Consider the following 24,240-nt stretch of genomic DNA (forward strand, 5'->3'; position numbering starts at 1 on the left):
GAAGAGGCGGGATCTTCCCGTGCGCACTGAGTGTCCGTCCTGCACACGCACTGCCGGGTTCTCGGTGCTGGGACCCGCCAGGGGACTGGGAGGCTGACACGCTGGAGGAGATGACGGAGCAAACATACACCGCCTGTTGACAGTTTCCACGGAGAATGATAGAGCAGAGAGGGGCAGAGGTGGGGGCGGGGGGGTGATGTTCTAAAGAAAGCCCTGGGGCCCCCCTCCCTGAGACCCCTTTTGTGACGAGGTGGTGTCGAGCAGAGGCCCGGAGCAGGGAGCCCTTGGCTGTCCAGGGGGAGAGTGTTCGGGCAATAGAAACAGCCAGTGCAAGGGCCCTGGGGTGCAGGCCTGGCTGGCCTGTTCGTGGACCAGTGGGGAGACAGTGAGGATGCTGGGATCCTGTGGTGGGTGGGGCGGGGGCCTGGACTCAGACTCTGAGTGCACCGGGAGCCCTGGCAGGATTGTGGGCAGAGAAGTGGCAGGAGCCGCCCAGGTGACGCCCTGGCACTTGGGGGCCTTCTGGGTGAGAGTGGAGAGAGTCCCGATTCGGGAGGGGTGGAGGGAGGTCCTGGCTGGCCACTCTGGTCTGGCCGCAGGCCTCCGGGCAGAGGCCCCTGGGAGCTGAGTGCCCCGTCCTCGCGGAAGTCACACTCCTTGGCTGTCCGTGCTCGCCGGTGGTGACTGCTGGGCCAGGTGCTTTTCTGCTGGTTGGGGTGGTGCTGGAGGACCTGCGCGGGGGGTGGGCTCAATCCTGAGGGCAGCCCCCAGGGGCTGGCGATGGTGTTTGCTCAAAGGCTGCCCCTGTGGGCCTGGGATCCTAGGAGTTCCGACGGCCTGGAGGGAGGTGACCCAGGTGAGCACATTGCTGGGAGACCCCGGGGCTGGACGTGCCGCTGCCAGGTGCCCTTTGGGCCTTGGTTGTCGCCTGAAGGCCAGCCTGGGCGGTGCAGTTTCTGGGGTGCGGGCTGTGGTTTGGGATGCTCTGGAGGAGGCCTGGGGAAGGTTTGGGATGTTTAGGACAGGCTCTGGAGCTCAGTCCCAGCTGAGCTCTGTGAGCTCAGTCCCAGCTGAGTCCCAGCTGAGCCTGGTCCTGCCCCGGGGGCCCCTCCAAAGGGGAACGAGGGAGAAAGGGTTGCCGGCTGCCGTCCTGGCTCCGCTGTAGCTCCTGGTCCTTCGTGATGCAGGGAGGGGCCCGTTCAGTCCCGGGGGCATCTGTCTCGTGCGGCTCTCGTCTGCGCCCTCGGGGTCATCCGCTGGGGGAGGCGCTGCCCTGCCCTGCGAGGTGAGTCCTCGTGGAATGCGGCCCCCGCTCTTTGGTCTTAAACCTGCCCATTCCTGTTTTCCCGGGAGAGATCACTGTCTGTGGGGGAGGCGCCCCAGGCACCCTCCCCGTCCCCGCCTCCTCTGGGTGCACCTGGCCCGTTGCATAAGCCGTTGTGTCTCCGCCGCGGTCCGCGCTGAGCCGGAGTCGCCCTTGGCTGTGGGGCTTCCGTGGCTGGAGCGGTGCCTCCCGGGAAGCCCCGCCACCGAGCGGCTGGCGCGTCCTCCGCTTTAATTCTGGATGCCCGCGCACTAAGAACAGCCGCGGCTGCGCTGGGAGCCGACAGAGCCCCTGCGTCTTGGGAAGAAAATGACAGTGTGGCCCGCTCGGAAGGGAGGGTCCGTGGACGGCGTCCATCGCTGCATCAGCCCGTGGCTTGGGCGGACTCGGATGCGCCATCGTGCGACGACTGGACCCTGAGCTGGACACGCGTGGGGGACGCGGGATGGAGGCTGGTAGTGTCTCCGGGGAGAGGGCCACCCACCTCTGAATCCCAGAACATCGGACCCGAGAGGCTCCGCTGCTCCACGTGCTACAGACAGACGGATGGACGGATGGAGCTTGGCGAGGCCAGCCGCGTGCGCCACCTCTGAGCAGGACGGGGGCTCGACCCCCTCCGGGCCCCCAGGCAGGGGCCAGCGACCCCGGACTTCATGCTTTCAAGCTTCAGTACCTTTCGTTCACCCTGAATCTTACGTGAGACCCCAAGTGGGGATTGATGAGTGCAACATCCTGTTGTGGAGTCTGGGCTGGGGTCTCCAGAGCCCCACTTGCCTGGGGGTCCCGAGACCCCCGGAACCAGGTCCTGAGCTGCAGCGCTGAGCTCCCACCCCACCTGCTTGGGCCCCTGGCTCCCATCCATGAAGTGGGGCAGCAGGAGCCTGGGACCCCCTTCTCGTGGGAGCTGGGGCGGGGTGTGTGTGTGTGCACGTGTGTGCTTCAGTCCATGGCTGCAGGGCCGGTCAGGATTGAACACGTAAGGGGAAAGGGCGTTTGGAGTGGTCGGTCCAGGTCGAAGGGTCATCTTACCCGACATAGATTCCTCCTCCGCCTGGCGGGTTCGCACCCTCCCCCGAGCTGCGGCCCGGGGGCAGGCCCGCTGTGAACACTCTATACCCAGGGGTGTGTGTGCTATGGCCAGAGCCCTGCTGTCTGCTGGGACCCAGGTCCCCAACCCGTCCTTGGGGCCGGCTCAGTCCACGCGGGTGGGGCCTGGGGGGCGGTGGGGGCCTGGATTTCGCAGACGTTTTAGGTTCCAGTCTTAGGACAGAACGCTTCCCCGGGGACAGCGGGGTGCAGTGGAAGGGGCAACAGAAGGAGCCTCACGTTGGGCATCGGGGTTCCGGGCTGGCCTCACGCCTGCGCCAGTGGGGCGGGGCTGGGGGCGGGGCCGTGTCCCCAGCTACAAGCGCCCGAAGTGAGGTTCCAGGCCCCGCTGCTGGCGGTGAGGTGGGAGGTCAGGAAGTGCTGTCTTCCCCTCCCTGCCCTGCCCACGCATCCCCATCCATCTGTCCCCGGTCAGGTGAGGGCGCGTCAGGTGAGGGCGCCGCTCTACTGCCCTGCGGGGGGGGAGGGGCACGTGAGGAGTGGCCAGTGCTGTGGTGGGACGTAGATGGTCTTTCTCTGCGGTCTCTGTTCCTCAAAGTCGGCCCGACGGGACCCCGGCACAGAGCTGTGGAAACCGAGGCTGCAGGAACCAGGGAGATGGGCGGAGCTGAGCCGGACCAGGCCCCGTGCCCCCCGCCACCAGCGTGGGTCCTCTGCAAGCATCCATGGGGACGAGGGTTCCAGGCCCCGCTGGCTCCTTCCCTCAGTGTGGCCTTGGGCAGGCCCCATACCTGTGACGGGAGTTGTACGTAGGGCCAGCCTCACCAGGCACAAAGCCCACCTTGGGGCTGCCGGCAGATGCGCTGCAAAGCCCCCCAGGTGAGGGTCCTGGCAGCCCCCAAGGTGACGGGCCGGCGCCCCGGACACCTGCGTGATGCGTGAGCCGACAGCAGGGGCTCCCGGCCCTGCCTCCCCGTCCGTCTCATCCCAGGAGGAAAGCCTCCAGCGGGAGGCGCCTTGGTCAGCCTTGGAGGCGGATCTCCTTGCCCGAGGGTCCCGGGTGGCCACCTCCAGCTGTCATCCTGCGGCGGGAGATGGATGGGCCAGTTGTGCCGAGCTTTAATGTCTAGGGTTCCTGGGCAAACACGCCTGCATTCCAGCGGGTGGGCGTAGCTGCTGGGAGGTCAGCGGGAATATAAATTATCTTTCAAAAGAAACGCCTTTCTCGAGGCCGGCGGGGCCTGAGACGGCTCGGCTCGGGCTGGGGGCTGAGCTGAGCTGAGCTTGCTGCCACCGCAGGCGTCTAGACCCGCCGCAAGCGGACACACAGGGCCCCAAGACTCCTCGGTTCTGCCACTGACCGCCAGGACGCCGTGTCCCCTCCGTGGCCGCCAGCCGCGGTGCAGGAGCTCCGTCTACACCCTGTGGGTCCAGTTACCATGTGGTCTTGGGTCCCAGCCCCGTGGGGCTCTTTGCCGGATGGAGGGGCCCTGGGGTGTCTGCGCTTCTGTGAGGGAGGCAGGGAGAGCCTCCAGGATTCCAGATTCGAGACTCGCAGCCTCTTTAACGCTGGTCTGGCCCTGAGCCACGCAGAGCCGACGGGGAGTCTGAGGCCGGGTCGGGGGGCGGTGCCGAGGTCCTCACACCATGTCAGCTGACCGATGTCTGCTCGCGTAACTTTCACAGAATCCTGTGGGACAGGAATTAAGATACCCCATCGTCCAGATGAGGCAACTGAGGCTCAGAGAGGGGGAGCTAGCTCGGGGCGTGCGGATACGGAGTGAGGGGTGGGATTTGAACCCGGGGCTTCTGAATCCGCTTGAGGTTCAGGCCTCCTGGCTCCCCCCATCCCGTGGGTCTGGATGAGGCCCAACCTCACATATGCGATTAGGACGGAGACCCCAGAGGGGGAGGTGCGGGGAGGTCTGGGCCGTGAACGGGGGCCGTCACTCAGGCCCTTGCTTGTTCGAGGGGCTTCCGGGGTCTCCTTTTAGGAGTTCAGAGTCACTTGGGGAATTTGGGAATGTGGAAGGGGTTGGGGCGGGAAGCCCTTCTGAACACCTGCTTCTCTGTGTCTTCCCCTCCCACAGGGCAGCACGCTGAGGAAGCGCAGGATGTACGAGGAGTTTCTCAGCAAGGTCTCCATCCTGGGTGCGTGCCCCCGACCTGGCCGCCCGGGGCTGCGGCCCAGCCGTTTCCACATGCCCTGCAAGTTTGGGACACACATGCGTGCTCACACCTGTGCAGTGCGCCCACATACACACACACATGTACACACAGATGCATCGTGTATGCAAGCATGTACGTGCCCACGAACACACACACACACACACACACACACACACACACACACACACACACACACACAGTGTCTGCCCTCCATCCATCCGTGCTTTGCATGTCTGTCTCTCTACCATCAGCGCCATTCTCTCCACGTTGATCCATTTGGAGCTGTGTTGAGCGTCTTTCCTGACCTGTTTGGGTTTTCCTCCATGGGGGTTCTCGTGTGCCCCCCGCTTTTCTCGTCCTGGGATCTGAGAGACACGTCGGCCACATTTCCATTGACCGTTGGGAGTGTCAACAGGTTCTCTCCTGCAGAAGATTTTCAGCGTTTTGAAGTTGCTTTGACATACACGACGACGACGTATCATTCTGGACCAGCCTTCCCAGTAGAACTTTTGGCAGCGATGCAGGTGTTCCGTATCCGTGTGGAACACTTGAGAATTTTAATTTTATGTCATTTTTTTTTTTTTTTTTTTTTTTTTTTTTTTTTGTGGTATGTGGGCCTCTCACTGTTGTGGCCTCTCCCGTCGCGGAGCACAGGCTCAGCGGCCATGGCTCACGGGCCCAGCCGCTCCACAGCATGTGGGATCCTCCCGGACCGGGGCACGAACCCGTGTCCCCTGCATCGGCAGGCGGACTCCCAACCACTGCGCCACCAGGGAAGCCCTAATTTTATGTCATTTTAATCAGTTGGAATATGAATCAGTGTGTGTCTAGCAGCTCCCCTTAAGGACAGGGAGTGGACCCGCTTGGGAGGGTGAGTGACGTCTAAGCGCTAACGCCCTGGGAACCGCGGGAAATAACCGTCCAGCAGGAGTTCCTGCGGGAACATCACAGCCTTAAAAACCCCAGACTGGACTTCTGGGTGCAGGTGGTGCGTGAGGCTTAGCCTCCTTTTCTAAGAACCTTTGGAGTGAGAAGGAGAAGAAGCAGGTGCACTTTTGTGGGTGCAGAGGCGTCAAGGAGACAATATACAATGGAGAAAAGACAGCCTCTTCCATAAGTGATGCTGGGAAAGCTGGACGGCTGCATGGAAAAGAATGGAGTTAGAACACTCCCTAACATCACACACAAAAACCCTCCAAATGGATTAACGACCTAGATGTAAGACCAGACAGTATAAAACTCCTAGAGGAAAACATAGGCAGGACACACTTTGACGTAAATCACAGCAAGATCTTTGTGGCTCTGTCTCCTAGAGTAATGGAAATAAAAAACAAGAATAAACAAATGGGACCTAATTAAACTTAAAAGCTTCTGCACAGCAAAGGAAACCATAAACAAAACGGAAAGACGACCTACGGACTGGGAGAAAATATTTGGAAGTGATCCTACTGACGAGGGATTAATTTCCAAAATAAACAAACTGCTTATACAGCTCAATATCAAAAAAACAACCCATTCAAAAAATGGACAGAAGACCTAAATAGACATTTCTCCAACGAAGATATCCAGATGGCCAACAGGCACATGGAAAGTCGCTCAACATTGCTAATTATTAGAGAAATGCAAATCAAAATTACAATGAGGTACCACCTCACACTGGTCAGAATGGCCATCATCGAAAAGTCTACAAATAACAAATGCTGGACAGGGTGTGGAGAAAAGGGAACCTTCCTACACTGTTGCTGGGAACGTAAGTTGGTGCAGCTACTAGGGAAAACGGTATGGAGGTTCCTCGAAAAACTAAAAATAGAGTTACCCTATGATCCAGCAATCCCACTCCTGGGCACATATCCAGAAAAAAACTATGATTCAAGAAGATACATGCACCCCAGTGTTCACAGCAGCACTATTCACTATAGCCAAGACATGGAAACAACCTAAATGTCCATGGACAGATGAATGGATAAAGAAGATGTGGTACATATATACAATGGAATACTACTCAGCCATAGAAAGGAATGAAATAACGCCATTTGCAGCAACGTGGATGGACCTAGAGATTATCCTACTAAGCAAGTAAGTCAGAAAGAAAAATACCATATGGTATCACTTACGTGTGGAATCTAAGAAAAATGGTGCAAATGAACTTACTTACGAAACAGAAAGAGACTCACAGACACAGAAAACAAACTTATGGTCACCAAAGGGGGGGGGATAGATTAGGAGTTTGGGGTTAGCAGATACACACCATTGTATATAAAATAGATAAGCAGCAAGGTCTTACTGTAAAGCGCAGGGAACTGTATTCAGTATCTCGTAATAACCTATAAGGGAAAAGAATCTGAAAAAGGATATATATATATATGTGTATATATAGAAATAATATGTGTATATGTATACACACATTGTATATATATACACATATATATAATATGTGTGTATATATATATATAAAAAACTGAATCAATTTGCTATACACCTGAAACTATCACAACTGTACTTCAATTAAAAACATGTTAATAAAAAAAGAGACGCGGACACGGATGGTCATTTCAGCAATTCCTACAATGACAAGAAAGTAGAAACAACCTAGAATCTGTCATCGCAGGAAGGTCCTCGCGCCCGGGTGTGTGTGTGGTACAGGTTTATACTCCAGTAAAGCGCATGGACTAGGTCTCCGCGTGTCAACACATTTCAACTGGATCTCGGACACAGAAGATGGTGCAGATGACGGTGCGTCTCTGCACAATTTTGGCAACGCTGGGTCATGTTTACGAAGCTATGTTACAGTAAAGGTGTAAGACCACCTATGGGGTGGAAACTCACCAAACCCTTTAAGATTTAAAAAAAATATATCCACCAAATCCTTAATAGTCACAGCCTCTGCGGAAGGAGAGAGAACTCGAATTGAGACAAAGGGACGCGGTTTTATCATTAACATGATGTGTCTGTAGGAGCAGCTCTGAAGCAAACATGACCAAATAGTCCTGTGACTTCATTCAGGACAGATGCTGGCTGTGTTGTTCATTCTACTTTTCTGATTATTTTTTTCCCAAATTACAAAAAGAAGGACACGACTGCTTGGAGTTGCTGACATGGGGGTGGTGGGAGGGGGTGGGGGGAAGGTGGGGGGCAGCCGGGCAGCAGCGGGGTCAGGTCCCCCGGCAGAGGACACGGCGCAGGCCTGGGGGACGGATGTGGAGATGCACTTGCTGCAGGATGGCTGCCCACCCGGCGCGTCCCTCCCGGCCCCCCTGCTCCAGGGAGGTAGTAGAGGCAGCTCAGGGGGCCTGCCCTGACCCTATTTCAAGGGGAAAAGCAGGCTTCAGGCCTCCAGACAGGAAAAGGGGGCCTCCTGGGAGGGGAGCCGGGGTCAGGCTCAGGGCTGGGCGGCAGCGGCCGTGAGGCAGGGCCCGAGGGTCCGCATTCTCCCGAAGCGTCGGCCCCGAGGCCAGTCTGTTCCGGGTGGGTGTGCCTGCCCCTTGGCCGCCGCTGACTGAGGGCTGCCTTCTGTGTCTCTTCTGCGGGGTGTCCGCCACTTTCCCTGGCAGCGTTGAGACCCCCCCTCCAGAAGGGCAGCGCTGGGAGCGGCCCCACCCGGCCAGTCACCGATTTCCCACCTGAGCTGACCGTCCACACCTGGGACCCAGGGATCCGAGCGCAGTAAAAATGCCCCCAAAGCTTCCGCTTCAGAAATCAGGGCCAAGGAATCGCCCCGATCTCCGTCTCTTCCAGCAGTTCTGTCCTGGGATTTACGCTGCTGAGGGTGGAAGCGCTGACTCTCCGACCTCGGGACTGGGGTTCCAGGTCTCAAATCCAATAGGAAAACCCGCCGCTCACACAGGAGGACGAGAACTTCCTAAGCCCAAGGCCGTGAAATCAAACGCCTCTCATCGCCCTGGAAGGAAACCAAGCCGCAGTCGCACGATTACCGGCACCAGCTTCCGCCTCGGCACCAACCGTGACCCTCCAAAGTCACGGGGCGTCTTCGCCGCCATGCCGGCCTCCTGAGGGTGCCCGGGGTCTGCGTCGCGGGCAGCTCCCGTCCGGTACGGAGGCTGCTGGGCCAGCGTGTGGCAGAGGCTCCGGAACCTGCCGCAGCCCCGGGCTTGGTCAAAAGCGGGTCCTTTTCAGCGCGTGGCCCTGGCAGGAGTTCCCAAGCAGAGAAATCCCCCTCCCACTCGAGATCCAAACAAATGCTTTGCTTTGTATTTTTAGCGGCTGACCTACATAGTGCAGCTGATAAGTGTAGGCCAGAAAAGTTTCTTTGGCCAAAAGAGAAACAGTTAATCAGGCAACCATTAAGTTCTTACAAAAGGAGCACGCGGGTATTTTTTTCCTTCCTGAGGGCTAGGGGTGGATAGTGACGGGGAAGGGAAGGCGTGAGAAGGGTGGAAAGATAGACAGAATTTGCAAGTATCAAAGTAGACTTGCCATTGGAATGAAGTATTTTGACCCCAAATAATGGAAGGTATATACTACACCTCTAGCCACGTAAATACAGTTGTATGCTCTTTGAATGGCACTGAATGGTGTCTTATGAACAGGAAATTGCTTCGACCTCTGAATTATTTAAACCCCTTGGTAGCCCTAGTGCTGAGCTGTGATTATACTGTTTGCAAAAATATAGGCAGCTCTGTTCTTCTGAAGATAACAAAGGCATTTCATCCTGAGTTAACTTGGACTCAACGTCCAGTGCCTGTCATCTACGTTAAACCTTTCATGTAGGTTAGAATCGCTCCCAGTTCTGAAGCCCTGTCCACCTGCTGAGCCGTGTACACCCTGGGCCCAACTCACTTGTGAAAATACCCGGGCCTCCTGCACAGAAATTTGCTTTCTGTTTTGTTCATCCTGTGATGGAGCAAAGCCTCATCACCCTGGGGCTGGCCATGTGGGTGTTTTCTTAGATTGTCTGGGGTGGGGAGCTGACCCCCCGACCCTCCCTGGCCCCCGTGACCCCCACGCCCCCGTGTCCCCTGCTGCAGAGTCCCTGGAGAAGTGGGAGCGTCTGACTGTGGCTGACGCACTGGAGCCCGTCCAGTTTGAGGACGGAGAGAAGATCGTGGTCCAGGGGGAGCCTGGGGACGACTTCTTCATCATCACAGAGGTGAGTCCGGCTTGGGCGTGGGGAGGGCTCTGCGTGGTCCCCAGCCAAGGAGGGCCGCCCGGGAGTGGGGGACGCCCAGTCTGCACGTGCCCCTCCCCTGGGGACCAGCATCCCTGATCCCTGTGCTCCGTTCCCCCACCACCTTCATCCTGCATGCGGACAGGCCTCCCACTGGGTATCCTCGCCCTTGAGAATCGCGGGGTCTCCTCTGAGGAAGTGGGTCGGGTGCCCGAGCCCACACGCGTGCAGAAATTGCACGGACTGAGCACGCCAGGTGTGAAGGTGAACGTGGGGATCGGGACACGGCCGGGGTGTGGGGGGCGCCCTGAGCCAGAACCCGGCGTGACGAGTGCATCCTCTTGGGGGAGATGTGTGAGTTGAGGGCACGTGGGATCTCTCTGTGCTGCTTCTTACAACTGCGTGTGAATATCAGTGGTCTCCAGTTAAAAGTTTAATTTGGAAGATTGGCGCCAGATTTCTCCACCTGGACCCGCGTGAGTCACTGTTCCCTCCTCCATCCCCCACCACCGCGACAGCTGGCTCTGGGCCGTAATCCGAAGCCGCCACGCTCAGCCTGTCACTGACGGGGGTGAGCAGCTGCATGACCGCTGTGTCCCCCCCGCCTGGGGCTGCGCCTAGGCTAAGGTCCCCGGGGCCGCCTCGCCATGGGACCCGCCCCATGACACAGACCCAAAACTATGTGAGTTTGGCTCACTTCCTACTTCCCTGGCCCTCCTGGCGGGAAGAATTTATGTCGCCTTCCCGGGAAGACACACGCTCCAGCTGCACGTTTTGCCGTCGGAGAAGAGGAGCCTTCAGCGCGGCAGAGGCTGGGGCGGCTCGAGTCTGAAAGCCCGCTCTGGTCGCGGCCGCGGCCGCAGAGGGGGTCACTGTGCCGTCCAGAGAGAGTGGTTCCAGCCTTGGGGTTGGTGCACAGGAAGGAAGTGACAAAGGCTCAGCCCCTGGTGGCATTTGGCCGACATCGCCGGACTTGGAGCCACTTTCTTGGTTTAAAACAACAGAAGTGACTTCCCAGGCTGCTGCTGTCGGCGAGGATGCTCCGGGTCCTGCTGGCTGGCGCCTGCCCGCCTCTGTGCCTCAGTCCACAAGCAAAGTCCCGCCCTGTGACCCGCGAGTTCCGTGGGGACTTTATCTGGGCTCCCGCAGCAGCCCCTCCTGGGAGGGCGTGCCTGTGGTTCTTCCCGCCACCTGCCTGCTGATCACGCAGGAAAGATCTGGAAGGCTGTGGGCTCAGCAGGAGAACCACCTCAGGAGGGTCCTGATGGCTGCAGCGCGGAGCTTTACAGTGTGCGTTTGGGAACCGGGACCTTTGTTACCTAGCGGTCCACGTCTCGGCACTGAGCCTGGGGCGGGAGGGCCCTTGGGGTTGCAGCTGAATGATGGACGTGGTTCCCACCTGAGACCCAGGGCTGGGGGTGCTTCTGCAGGAACCCTGCTGAGGGATCCACCCACAGGCAGCATTCCTGTCCTGGGGTGGGTGACTCGTTCAACAATGTTTCTTGAAAGAAAGGGGAAAAACCACAGACAGAACAAATTATGATTCCTGCCAGCCAGGTCTCCCCTCCGTAGACCTGAGAGGCCGCAAACCCTGCGTTTCAGCTCCCGCCCCGGCCGTGACCTCGGAGAGGTCATCTCAAAGGCTCACGCCTGCTCTCCCCAGAAGCAAGCCCCCGGGGTGAAAGTTACGGCTTGACTCCGAACATTTCCGGGGCTCTACTCTCAGGACTTTGAGGGAACTGTGGTCCCTCGAGGTCTGTGCTTTTTATCTCAGATCCTCCTGCGAAGGTAGCCAGTGTCTGGTTCGTGGTTTCTGGAGGACGTTCCAGCAGAAAGTTGCTCACACTCTCCAAATGCAGCTGAGCCTGCCGTCGGACACAAGGGGTGTTGGGGTTTGCACTGGCCTGCACCGTGTTTTTTTTAAAAAAAACATTTGAATTAATTGTCACTAGTTAAAAATCAGGGGACTTCCCTAGTGGCACAGTGGTTAAGAATATGCCTGCCCAGATGCAGACCTACTAGAGAATGGACTTGAGGACACGGGGAGGGGGAAGGGTAAGCTGTGACAAAGTGAGAGAGTGGCATGGACATCCATACACTACCAAATGTAAAACAGATAGCTAGTGGGAAGCAGCCGCACAGCACAGGGAGATCAGCTCGGTGCTTTGTGACCACCTAGAGGGGTGGGATAGGGAGGGTGGGAGGGAGGGCATATGAGGATATATGTATACGTATAGCTGATTCACTTTGTTATAGAGCAGAAACTAACACACCATTGTAAAGCAGTTGTACTTCAATAAAGATGCTAAAAAAAAAAAAAAAAAAAAAGAATCCGCCTGCCGATGCAGGGGACACGGGTTTGAGCTCCAGTCCGGGAAGATCCCACATGCTGCGGAGCAACGAAGCCTGTGCGCCACAACTCCTGAGCCTGTGCTCTAGAGCCTGCAAGCCACAACTACTGAGCCCGTATGCCACAACTACTGAAACCCGCGCGCCTAAAGCCCGTGCTCCGCAACAAGAGAAGCCACCGCAATGAGAAGCCTGCGCACCGCAACGATGAGTAGCCCCCGCTCGCTGCAACTAGAGAAAGCCCGTCCCAGCAACCAAGACCCGATGCAGCCAAAAAATAAATAAAATAAAATAAAATAAAATAAAAATCAGGCATTTTCCATGAAAACCTGGATCTCTTCTTCTTGAACGTCTGGATCTGGCCACATTGGATCTCCATCCCTGCCTGGCTGCAGCCAGCTGGACCCAAGAGGCGGCTGCCCCGGGTGTGACACGCTCCCCACTTTGCCCCAGTCCTCACCCTGCCCCCTTGCATCCCCGGCGGGCTCTGCACACACTTGCAGGCCACTGAGTTTGCAGCCTCGGTTTTGAGGCCCAGGGAGTGAGCAGCTCTGGCCAACACAGACAGTCGTCCGTTATTCTCTGGGGCCAAGGCCATGGGTAGAAAAATTGTGAAGCCGTGTGAAAGACGGGTCAGCGGGGTTCCTCACAGAGCTTACAGGGACTGTGACAATGGGAGCTTTGAATGTGAGCCCCACGGCTGTGCAGTCTGACCTCACCTGTGGGGTCCTTCCCCAGGGACACTCCGATGCCAGGTAGTGGGTCCCAGACGCGGCCGTGTCTTGCCCCTGCATCCCTGCTCTGGACCCGCCCTTTTGCCCTGGGAGTGCTGGGCCCTCAGTGTGGGCGTGAGCGTGCGTGTGCACGTGTGTGTCCGAGCATCCTGCACTTCTCTAGAGCAGTGTGAGTGGTGTGCACATTGCTTCCTGTGTTTCCTGCGTGTCCCTACCTCCTCGCCCTTCCACTGACGCCCTTTGGGCCGGGGGTGTCTGTCTGCGTCTTCTCTGCTGCTCTGGGGCTGGACGTTGCTCTAGCTCATCCATTAAAGGCCGTCAGAGCCGAGTTCCGTGATTGTCTTCGGGGGCGAACCTGGCGCCACGACCGTGTGGTTTGTGTTATGGGCGGCGTGTTCCTTGTGGAATCACCAGGAGATGGTGACGGGTGGGGTGGGGACCCTCTCCAGGGGCTCCTGACGCCTCCTGCCACAAAAGCTGTCTGAGGAGGGCCTTGGGAGAGCGATTCGGGGACGGGGACACTGCTGGTTCTGTTGAGGGAGCTCGGCTTTGTGGCCGAGTGTCCCCCCAGCGCTGACCGAGGGGGTGGCAGTGGGGGCAGAGTCACAGTAACAGCGATAGTACGGCCCGGAGTGTAACCCAGCCCCCTTGGAAGGTACGGTTTTCACAACATCGTAAAATGTATTCAAAGTGGTTTCCTGGCAACTTGGATGTTTTTCCCTTTTCCTCTGTGGTCCACCAAATTGGGTAAGTCACGGTGGTGCCTCAGGGTTCACAGGCATCGCACGCTCAGAGCTGAAATGCAGCCGCAGAGAGCTCTGCAGCCTCAAGCCACTGTTTCCCGTGGGGCCAGAAGTGGTCACCGGCCGCATCTGAGAGGGGTGTGGTGTCCACCCCACAGCCGTGTTCTCTCCCAAGACTACCAAGGGATGAGCCGACGTGGCCTTTAGAGGACGTGGCGGGAAGATCTGAGTAGATTCCCTCGAACAGGCTGCTTGCACATGTATGTGTTTCAGCACATCGTCCGCCCCATGTTCTCGTGACACCCACGAAGCCGACAGCTGGACAGGAAAGGACGTTTCCACTGCGGATGCGCCGGGAAGGGGCCCAGGCCCCAGGCCCCGCTGTGAGGGCTGATTTCACGGGTCGACTCGGCCAGGCCTCAGGACGCAGATGTTTGGTCCAACGCGGGTCTCCAGGTGTTTCTGTGAAGGTGCTTCTCAAATGCGGTTGACACCGATGTCAGTTGACCTTGGGTGGAGCCCCTGACCTCTGTGGTGAGCGTGGGCCTCCTCCAATCAGTTGAAGGCCTCCTTAAGAAGAAGAGGGCCGAGGTCCCCCAGGAAGAGGGATTCCCCGCAGCTGGCCTTGGCCTTTGGACCGAGTCCCGGCACCCACTCTTCCCTGCCGGCTTGCCTGCAGAGTTTGCACGTCAGCCCCACGGCCGTGTGAGCAGATTCCCTAACGTAAATCTTTGCCCAAGTGCACAGGCCGTCGGTCCTCTTTCTCCGGAGAGGCCTGACCAGTACCACTGCCTTCCGACCCTTCTGGAACGCTCAGGCCTCTGCTCAGGTGGGTGTAGGGGCCCGGCTGCTCCGAGGCCCCAGAGCTGCAGGGGGCGGGGCCCGGGGCTCCTGCCGCGCGTGCTGGCCCTGCGAGCGGAGCGGGGCTGCGGGACCCTGGCTCGCGGCTTCCCGTGGCTGGCAGGCCTGGTGCTGCCCTTCCTCTCTGTGGAAGCAACACCTGTGGAGGCCACGCTGGCCTTGGCGCCGGGCCCCCGGCTCCCTGCGCGTGGACCGGCCGGGTCCCGCTCCCCCGCTGTGGACCTCAGGCCATGCCAAGGCCTCATCCAGGGGAGTGGGAGCGCGGGCTGCCCCGGGCCCCCGCCCTTGGCTGGACCTCAGTCCATCCCTCTGCTCTCCTGGGTGGATGCGGGTGAGCACAGCCTGGGGCCAGTGACAGGCTGCTCTGGGAGCTGTTTCCCCAGGTGTGGAGGCGCTGGCAGAGACCCGCACCTGCACAGACGTGAGAAACGGCTCCTGCAGACGCCTGATGAGTCCCTAACAGCACGTGCTGGCCGCTGGGAGCCAGGCGGGGCTGGCAGAGCTGGGCTTGCGTGACCCCAGGGTCTCCGTGCCAAGCCTCCTGGCAGGGGCTCCTTGTCTCGGAGCTCCGTGTGCTCACACCAGCTGTCTCTGAAGCTGTGGGCGCTGCCAGCCCCTCGGACACCTGACCCCCAAAGCTCGTGGAGCGGGTTCTCAGCCGACCAGGGCAGACCTGCGGTTGTCAACCTGGGGCCTCACAGACGTGAGAACAGAAGGCACCAGTGGGTCTTCCCCGGGGCCCAGGCATCCCTGGCCCCTCAGGACCCGACCTGCCGCAGCCCGGGGGGCCGTACGTGGCCTGGCTGTCCTCGGGACCTCTTCTAGTTACCGAAGCCTGAAACGCCCTGTAGCCCGAGGAGCTCTCGGCCGCCAGCAGTGGGACCTGCGGGCGTTCCCGGCTGCGTCTGGCAGGACAGACCCTGGTGGGCCTCCCCCAGGGAGAGAGGGCGTGTGGGGCTGGCAGGGAGGGGCCAGACGCGTCGAGAACGTGCCAAGTCCTGTGAGGCTTGCAGACTCAGGTTACTTCCTGGACCTCCTCTCCCTCCAGGAAGACCCTGGGAAGAGGACGTGGGTGGGGCCAGGCCTGGGTCTCAGGTCCCCTCTGCTGCAACCCTCCCCGTGGCCAGATTCCACACCTGGCAGAACCTCCGGGGCCTGGGGGCAGCTGGACAAGAGTGGGTTCCCTCCCCGCCAGCTCCCAGGCAGGCTGCACAGCTGGAAGCATTGCCATGGAAACGTGAGCTTGGATATATCATCTCCTCTCTTTGCAAATCACTTCTATGCATGTCCACAACGTTGAAGCGACTGCAAAGCAACCCCTTCGACGCTGCCATTGCCCCGGGGGCTCTCCTAGCTGATGCTGCGCCACTCACATCTCAAGGGTGTTCCGAGTCCGCCGTCGTCTCGGGAACTTTTACGGAGACCGCTGCAGGCCACAGTGCACGGATCCGAGGTCACAGCCATCTGTGACTCAGCCCGTCCGTGCCCCCACCGTGCACCAGGCCGAGGCTCAATGTACTGGGGGAGGGGGGTGGGGGGCGACGGCCGCCGCTGGGCAGTTTGCTGTGACTTTGCAGGGGAGGGAGAGCATGGGTCCCACATGGAGAAGGGAAGGCCAGGGAGGTGGAGCAGTGACCCCGGGTGGCGGTGGGTTGGGTATTGACGTATGAGTAGGAGTCCTCCAAATGGAGAAGGTCGGGGAAGGGCATCCAGAGGAACACTGGGCACGAGGCCAGGGGCGCCAGCTGTGGTGGGGGGCAGGGTGCTGGGGGCTGAGTCGGGGTGGGGGGCAGTGCCAACTTCGGGGCAGCAGGACCACACACACCCTCCGCTCCGGACAAGGAGTTTGGATGTCCACCCTGTGTCCCCTGCAAGGTCAGGGACATCTTGTCCAGCTGCCCAAGCTTCCCTGTGAGCCAGACGCCCACAGCCACCCCGCCCTGAGGCTCCGGCTCCCGAGGGGCCTCCCACGGGCCTGGTGGGTTTGCTCCTGTCCTGGGACCCTCCCTCGCTCGAGAACCTGTCTGAGGGGCTCACCCTGGCCCTCCGCCCGACGGGCGGCAGCCCTCACGGCTCAGCCTCGGGGGCCCCGCCAGGAGGTGCTGAGCCTGGTCGGCACCTGCGCAGGGTGGGTGCGGTCTCCGTCTCCGTTAGTTGCTGTTGGGTTTCCGTGGTCGGTGCCAGACCCTCCCCGTCCAGGGAGTGAGAGCAGTGCCCCTGGCCACGGTCAACAGCAAAGGACGGCAGTCTTGGTCCAGAAAGTAGCAGGAAGATAAACTTTCCTTCTGGACTGAACCAGAAGGAACGCTTTTCCAGAAGCCAGGCTGGGCTGGGAGCCACACTGCACCTGTGTCCACTGGTCCCGGCCGACTCGGACCTCTGTCCTCCATGCCAGCCGGGTCACCAGTAATGAGAGGTATCCGGATCTCAGAGGAGTTCTTTTTATTTAGAGACTGTATTTTTTAAGGGCAGTTTTGGGTTCATAACAAAGTGGATGGGAAGGTGCTGAGATTTCCCACCAGCCCCTCCCTCCACCACCACGGGCACAGCCTCCCCTACTACCAACACCCCCGCCAGGTGGTGCATCTCTCACGATCGATGAACCTGCATGGACATTTCACAGTCACCCAAGGTCCACCGTGGTAGGGTTCACTCTGGGTGCTGTACGTTCTGTGGGTTTGAACAAATGCCGTATCACACAGTAGTTTCCCTGCTGTAAAGGCCCCCTCTGCTCACCTGGTCGCCCCCTCCACGCCCCGACGCTCAGTCTTTTCACTGTCTCCCTAGTTTTGCCTTTTCCGGAATGCCATGTCGTTGGAAGCACACAGCCCGAAGCCTTTCCTCACTGCGCCTGTCACTCAGTGGCGCGCATGTAAGTTTCCTCCGTGGCTTTTCAGGGCCTGACGGCTCACTTCTTTTTAGTGCTGGTCTGGATGGACCAGTTTGTTTATCCGTCACCTGCTGGAGGACACCTTGGTGGCTTCCAGGTTTGACAGCTCTGAATAAAGCTGCTGTAAGCACCCTCGTGCAGATTTTCGTGTGGACGTGAGCTTCCAACCTGACCCTGTGGGTAAATACCAAGGAGCACAATTGCTGAATCTTAGAGGAGCTGGAGGTGACCCCCGACCTGGTGTCTGCTTGGTGCTGGACAGCACCTCTCCTGATCCCACGGCGGGGCTCTCACACCCGGGATCGCCCAGGCCCTGTCTTGGGCGGCTCTGAGGTCCACCGAGAGGGTCAGAGGAGTCCAGGGGGCTCCCAGGTCCTGACGCATCTCCTTCCTCGTCACCTTGTCATCTGGGGGCCGGGGCTGGGGACCCATCCTCTTGGAGGCCCCCCCTTTTGTAGGCCCCAGCCCGTGCACCTCAGTCACCCTTGCCCTGGTGAGGACGGCTCCCAGTGCTGGCCAGGCGGGCACTCCTGGGCTTTGCAATGACCTGACCACATCCCCTGTGGGCGGACGCACTGAGCCCACACGCGGTGCCCCCAGGTTGACACGCTGTCGTGTGCCTCGGGCCTCCTCGGCCGCGTGTCCCCAGGAGCATCCCGTATGTGAAGGTTCCGGTGAGGCTGCCAAGGTCCACTTCTAGGTGCCGAGGCCTGGAGCTCAGAGCTTCTGAGTTCAGGGATGAGAGCCTTTCCTAAAATGAATTTTAAAAATTATGCCCGTAAAATGTCACTTGCTGGGATAAGACCAGTGACACAGAGGCATCTTCAGAAAAGGGTGACACCACCTCCTCTGCCCCCGTGACTGTTTGTGTGGGTCCCTCCTACAGTCCTTCTCATTGACTTGGCTCCTTCCTGATGTTTTTTTTTTTTTTAATTAACGTAAGAAACAGTTTTAAAAGTTGGGGATGCACCCCCCCAAAAAGTCTAAAAGCACCATCTTCCATCTTCCTCCCTCCCCTCGGCCCCCCTCAGGAGGCTGGAGGAACCCTGAGGGCCTGTGTTTCCCATCCTCAGCCGTTCCCAGCTCTGGTTTCCCTGGTATCCGCACACAGCATGAGGCGTTCCCAGACAGACAGATGTGGAACTCATTTGCTGGATTCCGAGGTCCTGCTTTACCCCGGACGGGATTCCTGGCACCAGGGGAGGAGAGATAAGCAGCGTGCAAAGACCGTTGCCATAAACACGCCTGATTTGTCCGTGGAAAGTCCAACAGATGCGCTGTCCTGGACGAATCCCCGTGCGGGGGTGTCGACTCCCTCACCCACCGCTGCCCACTGGCCGGGAGCTGGGTGGCCCGAGGGCGGCTTCTGGCCCCACCACGGCCGTGCTGCTGCAGGCCTGCACGCGCTGGTTCCCTGAGTCTGCGGTGGCCGGCGTCGTATCTCTTCTGCAGATGAGGAAACCGAGGCTCGGGCTGTGCCTTGCCTTCCCCTGACCGCGGCCAGCACGTCGTGGAGCCGGGCTTGGACCGCGGGGAGCCGCCCAGGGCGCGGGGCTCAGGCCACGTCGAGGGCGCCTTCCCATACCTGCCTCCTGTGTTCTTTCAGTTGTCCTTTAGCTTACGGGAGGTGATGCTGGTGCCTGCTTATGGCTGTGATACTGTTTCTTTTAAGATAGATATTTATTCAAATAAAATAGTGTTTGCTCTCCCTGAACTTGGTGTCAGTGGGATCTGAGAGTGACTGCTCACTGCACGGCTGGCCTTCGCACTGACACGCTCGTGTGTCCCCTCCCCTGCTGGGCCGGATGCGCACGAGCTCCGTCTCTGCCCGGCGCGGCTGCGGGTCCCTGGTGGGGGCTCCTCTCTCACCAGGTGCCGTCCCTACTGAGCCGCTGACCCTGATGTCCCCCAGCCCCACCCCGGGCCGCACCGTGGCGCGGGGCCAGCGGCCCACAGCCCTGACCTGTCTGCTCTGACCCCACCAGGGTGTGGGGCCTGGGGCGCCCGTGCCTGCCGTTCTCCACTGCGTAGGCTTCCCCGCCCTCGAGCGGAGTCCGGCTCACAGGCTGGAGGAGTGGGTGACGGCCCGAAGGCTGGAGGAGACGGAGGTGGGCCATGTCCCTGGGGAGGGCGAGGCCCGCGCGGGCGGGACTGCGGCTCCCGGCTGTGTCATCGCCGGACCCGGTCGGTGGGCTCTATGCCGGGCTGGAGGGGCTGCTTCAGGGAGCGGGAAGCCCGAGGCCCTGCTTCAGCGAGTGCGTTCTCCTCGACCTTGGCTGCTTTCTGTCTCATAAAGGTCACGCGTGCCCGTTGTCGAAACCAAAGAGTTGATGTGGGTTTCGACTTTGTAGAAAAATTTAAAAACTGAAAAGCGTTGAAAGGCAAACGGGCCTTTCGTAACCCCTTCTCCTCCAGACTCCAGCAGTGACGTTTTCCTTGTGCTCCTCCCTGGCTGATTCCTATGTGACCTGATTTATTTTTAGAGTTGGGTTAGAATCAATGAGAAATTTGGGGAATATGATCTAGAGTTCTGGCAAGTGTGTTTCTCCAGCCCCCAGAATTCCGGCTCTCAACTCCCTGAGGATGTCTATGCTGCCTTCACGCCCGTCTGGGAAACGAGCTCGGACAGGACGGCTGTTCCAGGGCTGCGGTGATTTCGCTGGGATGGGAAGGCCCGGGCGTGTGCTGGTCACGCCTGTGGCCCGTGTCGTGGGAACGCCGGGCCCTGCTGGTTGGAGGTCCCACCCCATCGAGTCCGTCCGCCCGTTTCCCTCGCTCCCCGCCCTTGGGCTTGGCGGCTCTGCCTTCCCAGGACAGGAACGTCCTGCCGTTGCGTCAGGGCTCGGGGGTGGCGGCCTGTCAGCCTCAGCTGCTGCAGCAAAGAGCCCCTGGACCACTGCGGTGAAGAATGAGGAAGTGTCTGTCTTGTGAAGTGGTGACCCCACGGTCGTCACAGGCACCCCTGGGGGGCGTGGCTCTGTCCCTCGTGGCCCTTCCTCTCGTGGCCCCACTGCCCCTTGCCAGACCTCCCCCCGTGGAGACTGGGCTGTCAGCAGCGGGAAGAGAGTGTGGTGCAGTGCACACCCTGTTGGGGACAACATGGTCCCGTGGCCATGTGCTCCTGCAGCCCTGGGACGTGTGAGGACCGAGCGGAGCGGCCGCCTGTTCCCTGTTGGTCCTGCTTATTCAGGGCTCCCCCTGAGGACCTTTCATCTTCATGCCGTCCAGCCTGGAGGGTCTGTTATTACATCAGTCTTAACGGGTGCGCGTACATCCTCTGTGTCAAGGTCCCGAGTGGGAAAGCTCCGTGCGTCCCAGTGGAAACAGATTTCATCTCGTCAACCTGCCGTCGATCGTAAGATGGGCCGGTCCACATGTGACCAGGAGAGAAATGCTTCCAGTGACCATGGGGGATGCGGTTGGTTCCAGAGGAGGCAGAGGGCAGGGAGGTGTCTGCATGGGGCGGGGGACAAGTGAGAAACAGAACAGTGGCCCACCCGAGCCCATCCCTGCTCTCCTGTGCCCACTGAGCCCTAATCCTCACCGCTGTCCCAAGCGGGCAGGGCAGAGCCTGAGGAGTGGCAGCCAGTCGCATCGCTTGCACGTGACCTGCTCTGGCCAGTGAGCTGTGAGGGGAGGCTGCCGGGAGCTTCCAGCAGGTTTCCCTGCTGATGGCATGGGGGAGGCGTTGGGTGACCCCTGGAACTGTGGCAGCCACGGTGCCGGCACAGGGACTCGACTGAGGCCACCGGAGCAGGAGGCACGGGCAAGCCTGGGTCCAGACACGTCTGTGGGCCGCTGAACCAGCCAGCCCTGAAAGCCCTGTCTCAGTCTTCTGGTTCTGCGGGAGAGCAGCTACCCTTAGTAGCCTTTAGACACCTTGAGTTGGGTTTTCTGTTGTTTGGAGCTTGAAGCATCTCATCAGATGCTTTAAGCCTGGAGTTTCACTGAGTAATTCTATCAGCTGGAACTTCAGCTCCGTCCCTGGGGTCCTGAAGAAGAAAATGATCCAGTTGTAGAATGGAAAATTGTCTAAAATGGGAATGAAAGGCATGTAAGTTATATAAGTGAAAAGGCTGCATGTAAACGATAGTTAGCTTAATGCAACGTTGTCTCAAGAATAGCGCCGCGGTGCCGTCATCCCTGGACCTGACTGCCCTCCACTCCAGGGGCAGTTGGGAGCAGGACCCCACTCCTCTCTGTGGAGGCAGCATGGGACCACGTGTCCCGCAGGCCCTGTCCCTCGGCCGGGGCCTGTGGGCACACGGCCCAGGGAGCACTCCTGGAGTGCCCGGGCCGGGTGGAGATGGCCTGCTGCTTCCAGGTCCGGCTCCCTCTGTCAGCCAGCTTCGTAAGCACCCCAGACGCCTGCGAGCCGAGCGGCCCTGTGGCTGGAGTGGGGCCGGCATGGGTCCTCCCAGGGCGTCCGGAGGTCCCAGTCACGGCAGGCACTGGTGGGGTCTTTTGACCGAGTCTCTTGCGGCCCGGGCGGAGGGGGTACCAGTTAACCCGGGCGCAGCCAGGCTAGCGCTGCGAGGCCGGGTCTGGGTGAGCCAGGGTGAGCCGAGCCCACTGCGAGACAGCCCAGGCTCCTCTGTGCGTCCAGGGCATCGGCAGCGGCCGGTGAGGCCAGTGGGGCTGGCGGGGTGATTCATAAGGCCTTGCTGCTACTCCTTGGGCGTGTGGGGAAGATGCCGGGTTCCGACGAGGCTCCGGCCCCAGGGCCCCCAGACGGCAGGCCAGGGGGCTCTGTGCGCGGAAGCCACCGGTGCCGGCTCGTTGCTGCCGGGCTGCGGCCCCCGAAGGCCGAGTCTCTGGTGTGGAACGCGGCCTCGCCAAGCTGCCTAGGCTGGCGTTAATCATTGAGCCCCAGTGTCGCGGACACCCCGCCTGGAGGCCAGGGGGCCGCATCGCTTAGCAGGGCGGCGTGACCACGAGGCCACGCGCCTCCCGTCCTTGAAACTTAAGCCAAGGTCAGCTCGGAGCAGCGCTGCCCTCGGAGGCACCTCCAGATTCTGCCCGTGCCCCGCCCGCGGGCAGACAGCTTGGGGCAGGAGCCAGGCCGGCGAGGATGGTGGTGCCCGGGAGGTGCCCTGGGCCAGAGCACAGCCGCAGCTCCCAGACCCCACTCCTCACTTTTAGGTGGGGGGCGTGGAGCCAGTGGGAGGGGGATGCGGGCGGTGCCCCTCGGGGGTGGCCTTGGGCACCCCCGCCTTTGCCCACCCGACCCCAGCCGGCCGACCCTCACGTGTCCCCTTGGCATTTGCAGGGCACAGCCTCCGTCCTCCAGCGCCGGTCTCCCGGTGAGGAGTATGTGGAGGTGGGGCGCCTCGGGCCCTCCGACTACTTCGGTGAGTTGTGGGGTCCGCTCCCTCCTGGGGTGGCGGCCGTCGCACGGGGCCCCAGGAGGGCCTGAGGTGAGGTCCGCAGGGGCCGTGGGAGGACCTGGCCGAGGCCTGGGCACCCTGGCGGCCTGTCCTGGGTGCCGGCGGTCCCGGGAGGGCAGGACGCGGGTCAGGACCAGGCCCGGCGCCATCTGAGTTCCAGGCGATGGTGTAAGTGTATCCCAGCGCTTTGTGGGCCGCGCTCGCGCAGACGTTCACTCAGGTGCGGCCTCGCGTCCTGAGGTTTCGCTTTTCCCCTAAATCCGCAGCCCTGACGCTCTCTCTCGCCCCCAGGGGAGATCGCGCTGCTGCTGAACCGGCCCCGGGCGGCCACCGTGGTGGCCCGGGGGCCCCTCAAGTGCGTGAAGCTGGACCGGCCCCGCTTCGAGCGCGTGCTGGGCCCCTGCTCCGAGATCCTCAAGAGGAACATCCAGCGCTACAACAGCTTCATCTCCCTCACCGTCTGAGCCGCGCTCCTGCTGCGCGCGTCCAGGCGAGGCTGGCAGCTGGCGCCGGCCCTCCCTCGGGCTCACGCCTCCGGAGGTGGCGGCCCCCTCCCCGTCTCCCTTCCCCGCCCCCCACTGGCTCCTCTTAAGGGACCCGCCTTCCTCCCCATGTCTTCTGGGGTGAGGGGCCAGCTCTGGGAGGCTCTCCTCTCCTAGCAGGCTGGGCAGCTCCCGGCGGCCGACCCCTGTGATGCGAGACCACCCGGTCTGTGGCCATGGTGTGGGGCGATGACATCCCAGGGGGTCCCCACAGGCACTCTTGGGCTTGGAGTGAGAAGCTGAGGCTGAAGAGAGAGAGGGTCCAGCCCCTCCCTCAAATGCCCGCCCCCACAGAGGGTCCTCCCAAGATGCCAGGGGCGGGGAGGCTCTGGCGGCTTAAGCTAGCTCCAGCCTCAGAGGGGGGTGGCCCCCCGGAGCCCACGGCATGTTTAGGGGAGTGGGCGTGACCCTCCCCTCTCCTGGAAAGCTGGGCGCACTGACCAGTTTGCCTGACCGTCAGAGGCAGGGGTCATCCTCACTGGGCTGAGACGCCCAGGAGAGGAAGGGCACGCCATGTGAGCCTGGGGCTTTCCGAGGTGCGGTGAGCGCTGCTCTCGGGGCCGGGGGAGGCCCCACTGCCTTCCACGTCTTCGCAAAGCAGCTTCTTGGAGACTTGGGAGGAAGTGGAGGGATTTTCTAAAACACTTTCTGGATGAAGTTGTCAGGAACAGAGTCCCCTGTGAGTCATTCTCCAGCAGACAAGCCTCCCGTTAACCAGGAGTCTCGCCCTGGTGGGAAAGCCCGTTATCCGAGCCTCTCCCCTCCCCATGTAGGAAGAATGTGAGTCAGACCAGCCCTGGGCCCACACACCTAAGTCATCAGTCAATCGATTCCCCCTCGGAAGTGTCGTCAGGCCAACTCTCACGTGAGCTGGAGGGGCCTGGGGCCCGTGCCCCATGGGACTCCTGGTGACCTGAAGGACAAACGAAATAGTGCAGTTACCCCGATTTGCTGCTGCCCGTGCAGCCCGGGGACGCTGCCTAGTCCGGGGTGACCCCTGCCATTGCCTGTGGGTGTTTCTGTGGTGTGTAAGCCCTGCCCTCTTTATTGTGATGTTCTGAATGCTGCA

General features: G+C 60.4%; 1 protein-coding gene across 2 annotated transcripts in view; it reads left to right on the forward strand.

Annotated features, from left to right (window-relative positions):
• PRKAR1B (protein kinase cAMP-dependent type I regulatory subunit beta) overlaps nt 1–24,240 on the forward strand; it is an 85,987-nt gene extending 61,747 nt beyond the window's left edge. Inside the window, exons 7-10 of one of the 2 annotated variants that reach the window (XM_060123463.1) lie at nt 4,462–4,522; nt 9,526–9,647; nt 22,512–22,593; nt 22,921–24,240. In XM_060123463.1, the coding sequence (XP_059979446.1) occupies nt 4,462–4,522; nt 9,526–9,647; nt 22,512–22,593; nt 22,921–23,093 (438 nt within the window). In that variant the 3' untranslated portion in view covers nt 23,094–24,240. Of the gene's footprint in view, nt 1–4,461; nt 4,523–9,525; nt 9,648–10,080; nt 11,805–22,511; nt 22,594–22,920 lie in introns of those variants that run through there. The other variant, XM_060123464.1, reaches the window with a different exon arrangement.

This window comes from Lagenorhynchus albirostris, chromosome 15 (genome assembly GCF_949774975.1).
Source record: "Lagenorhynchus albirostris chromosome 15, mLagAlb1.1, whole genome shotgun sequence".
Lineage (NCBI taxonomy): Eukaryota > Metazoa > Chordata > Mammalia > Artiodactyla > Delphinidae > Lagenorhynchus > Lagenorhynchus albirostris.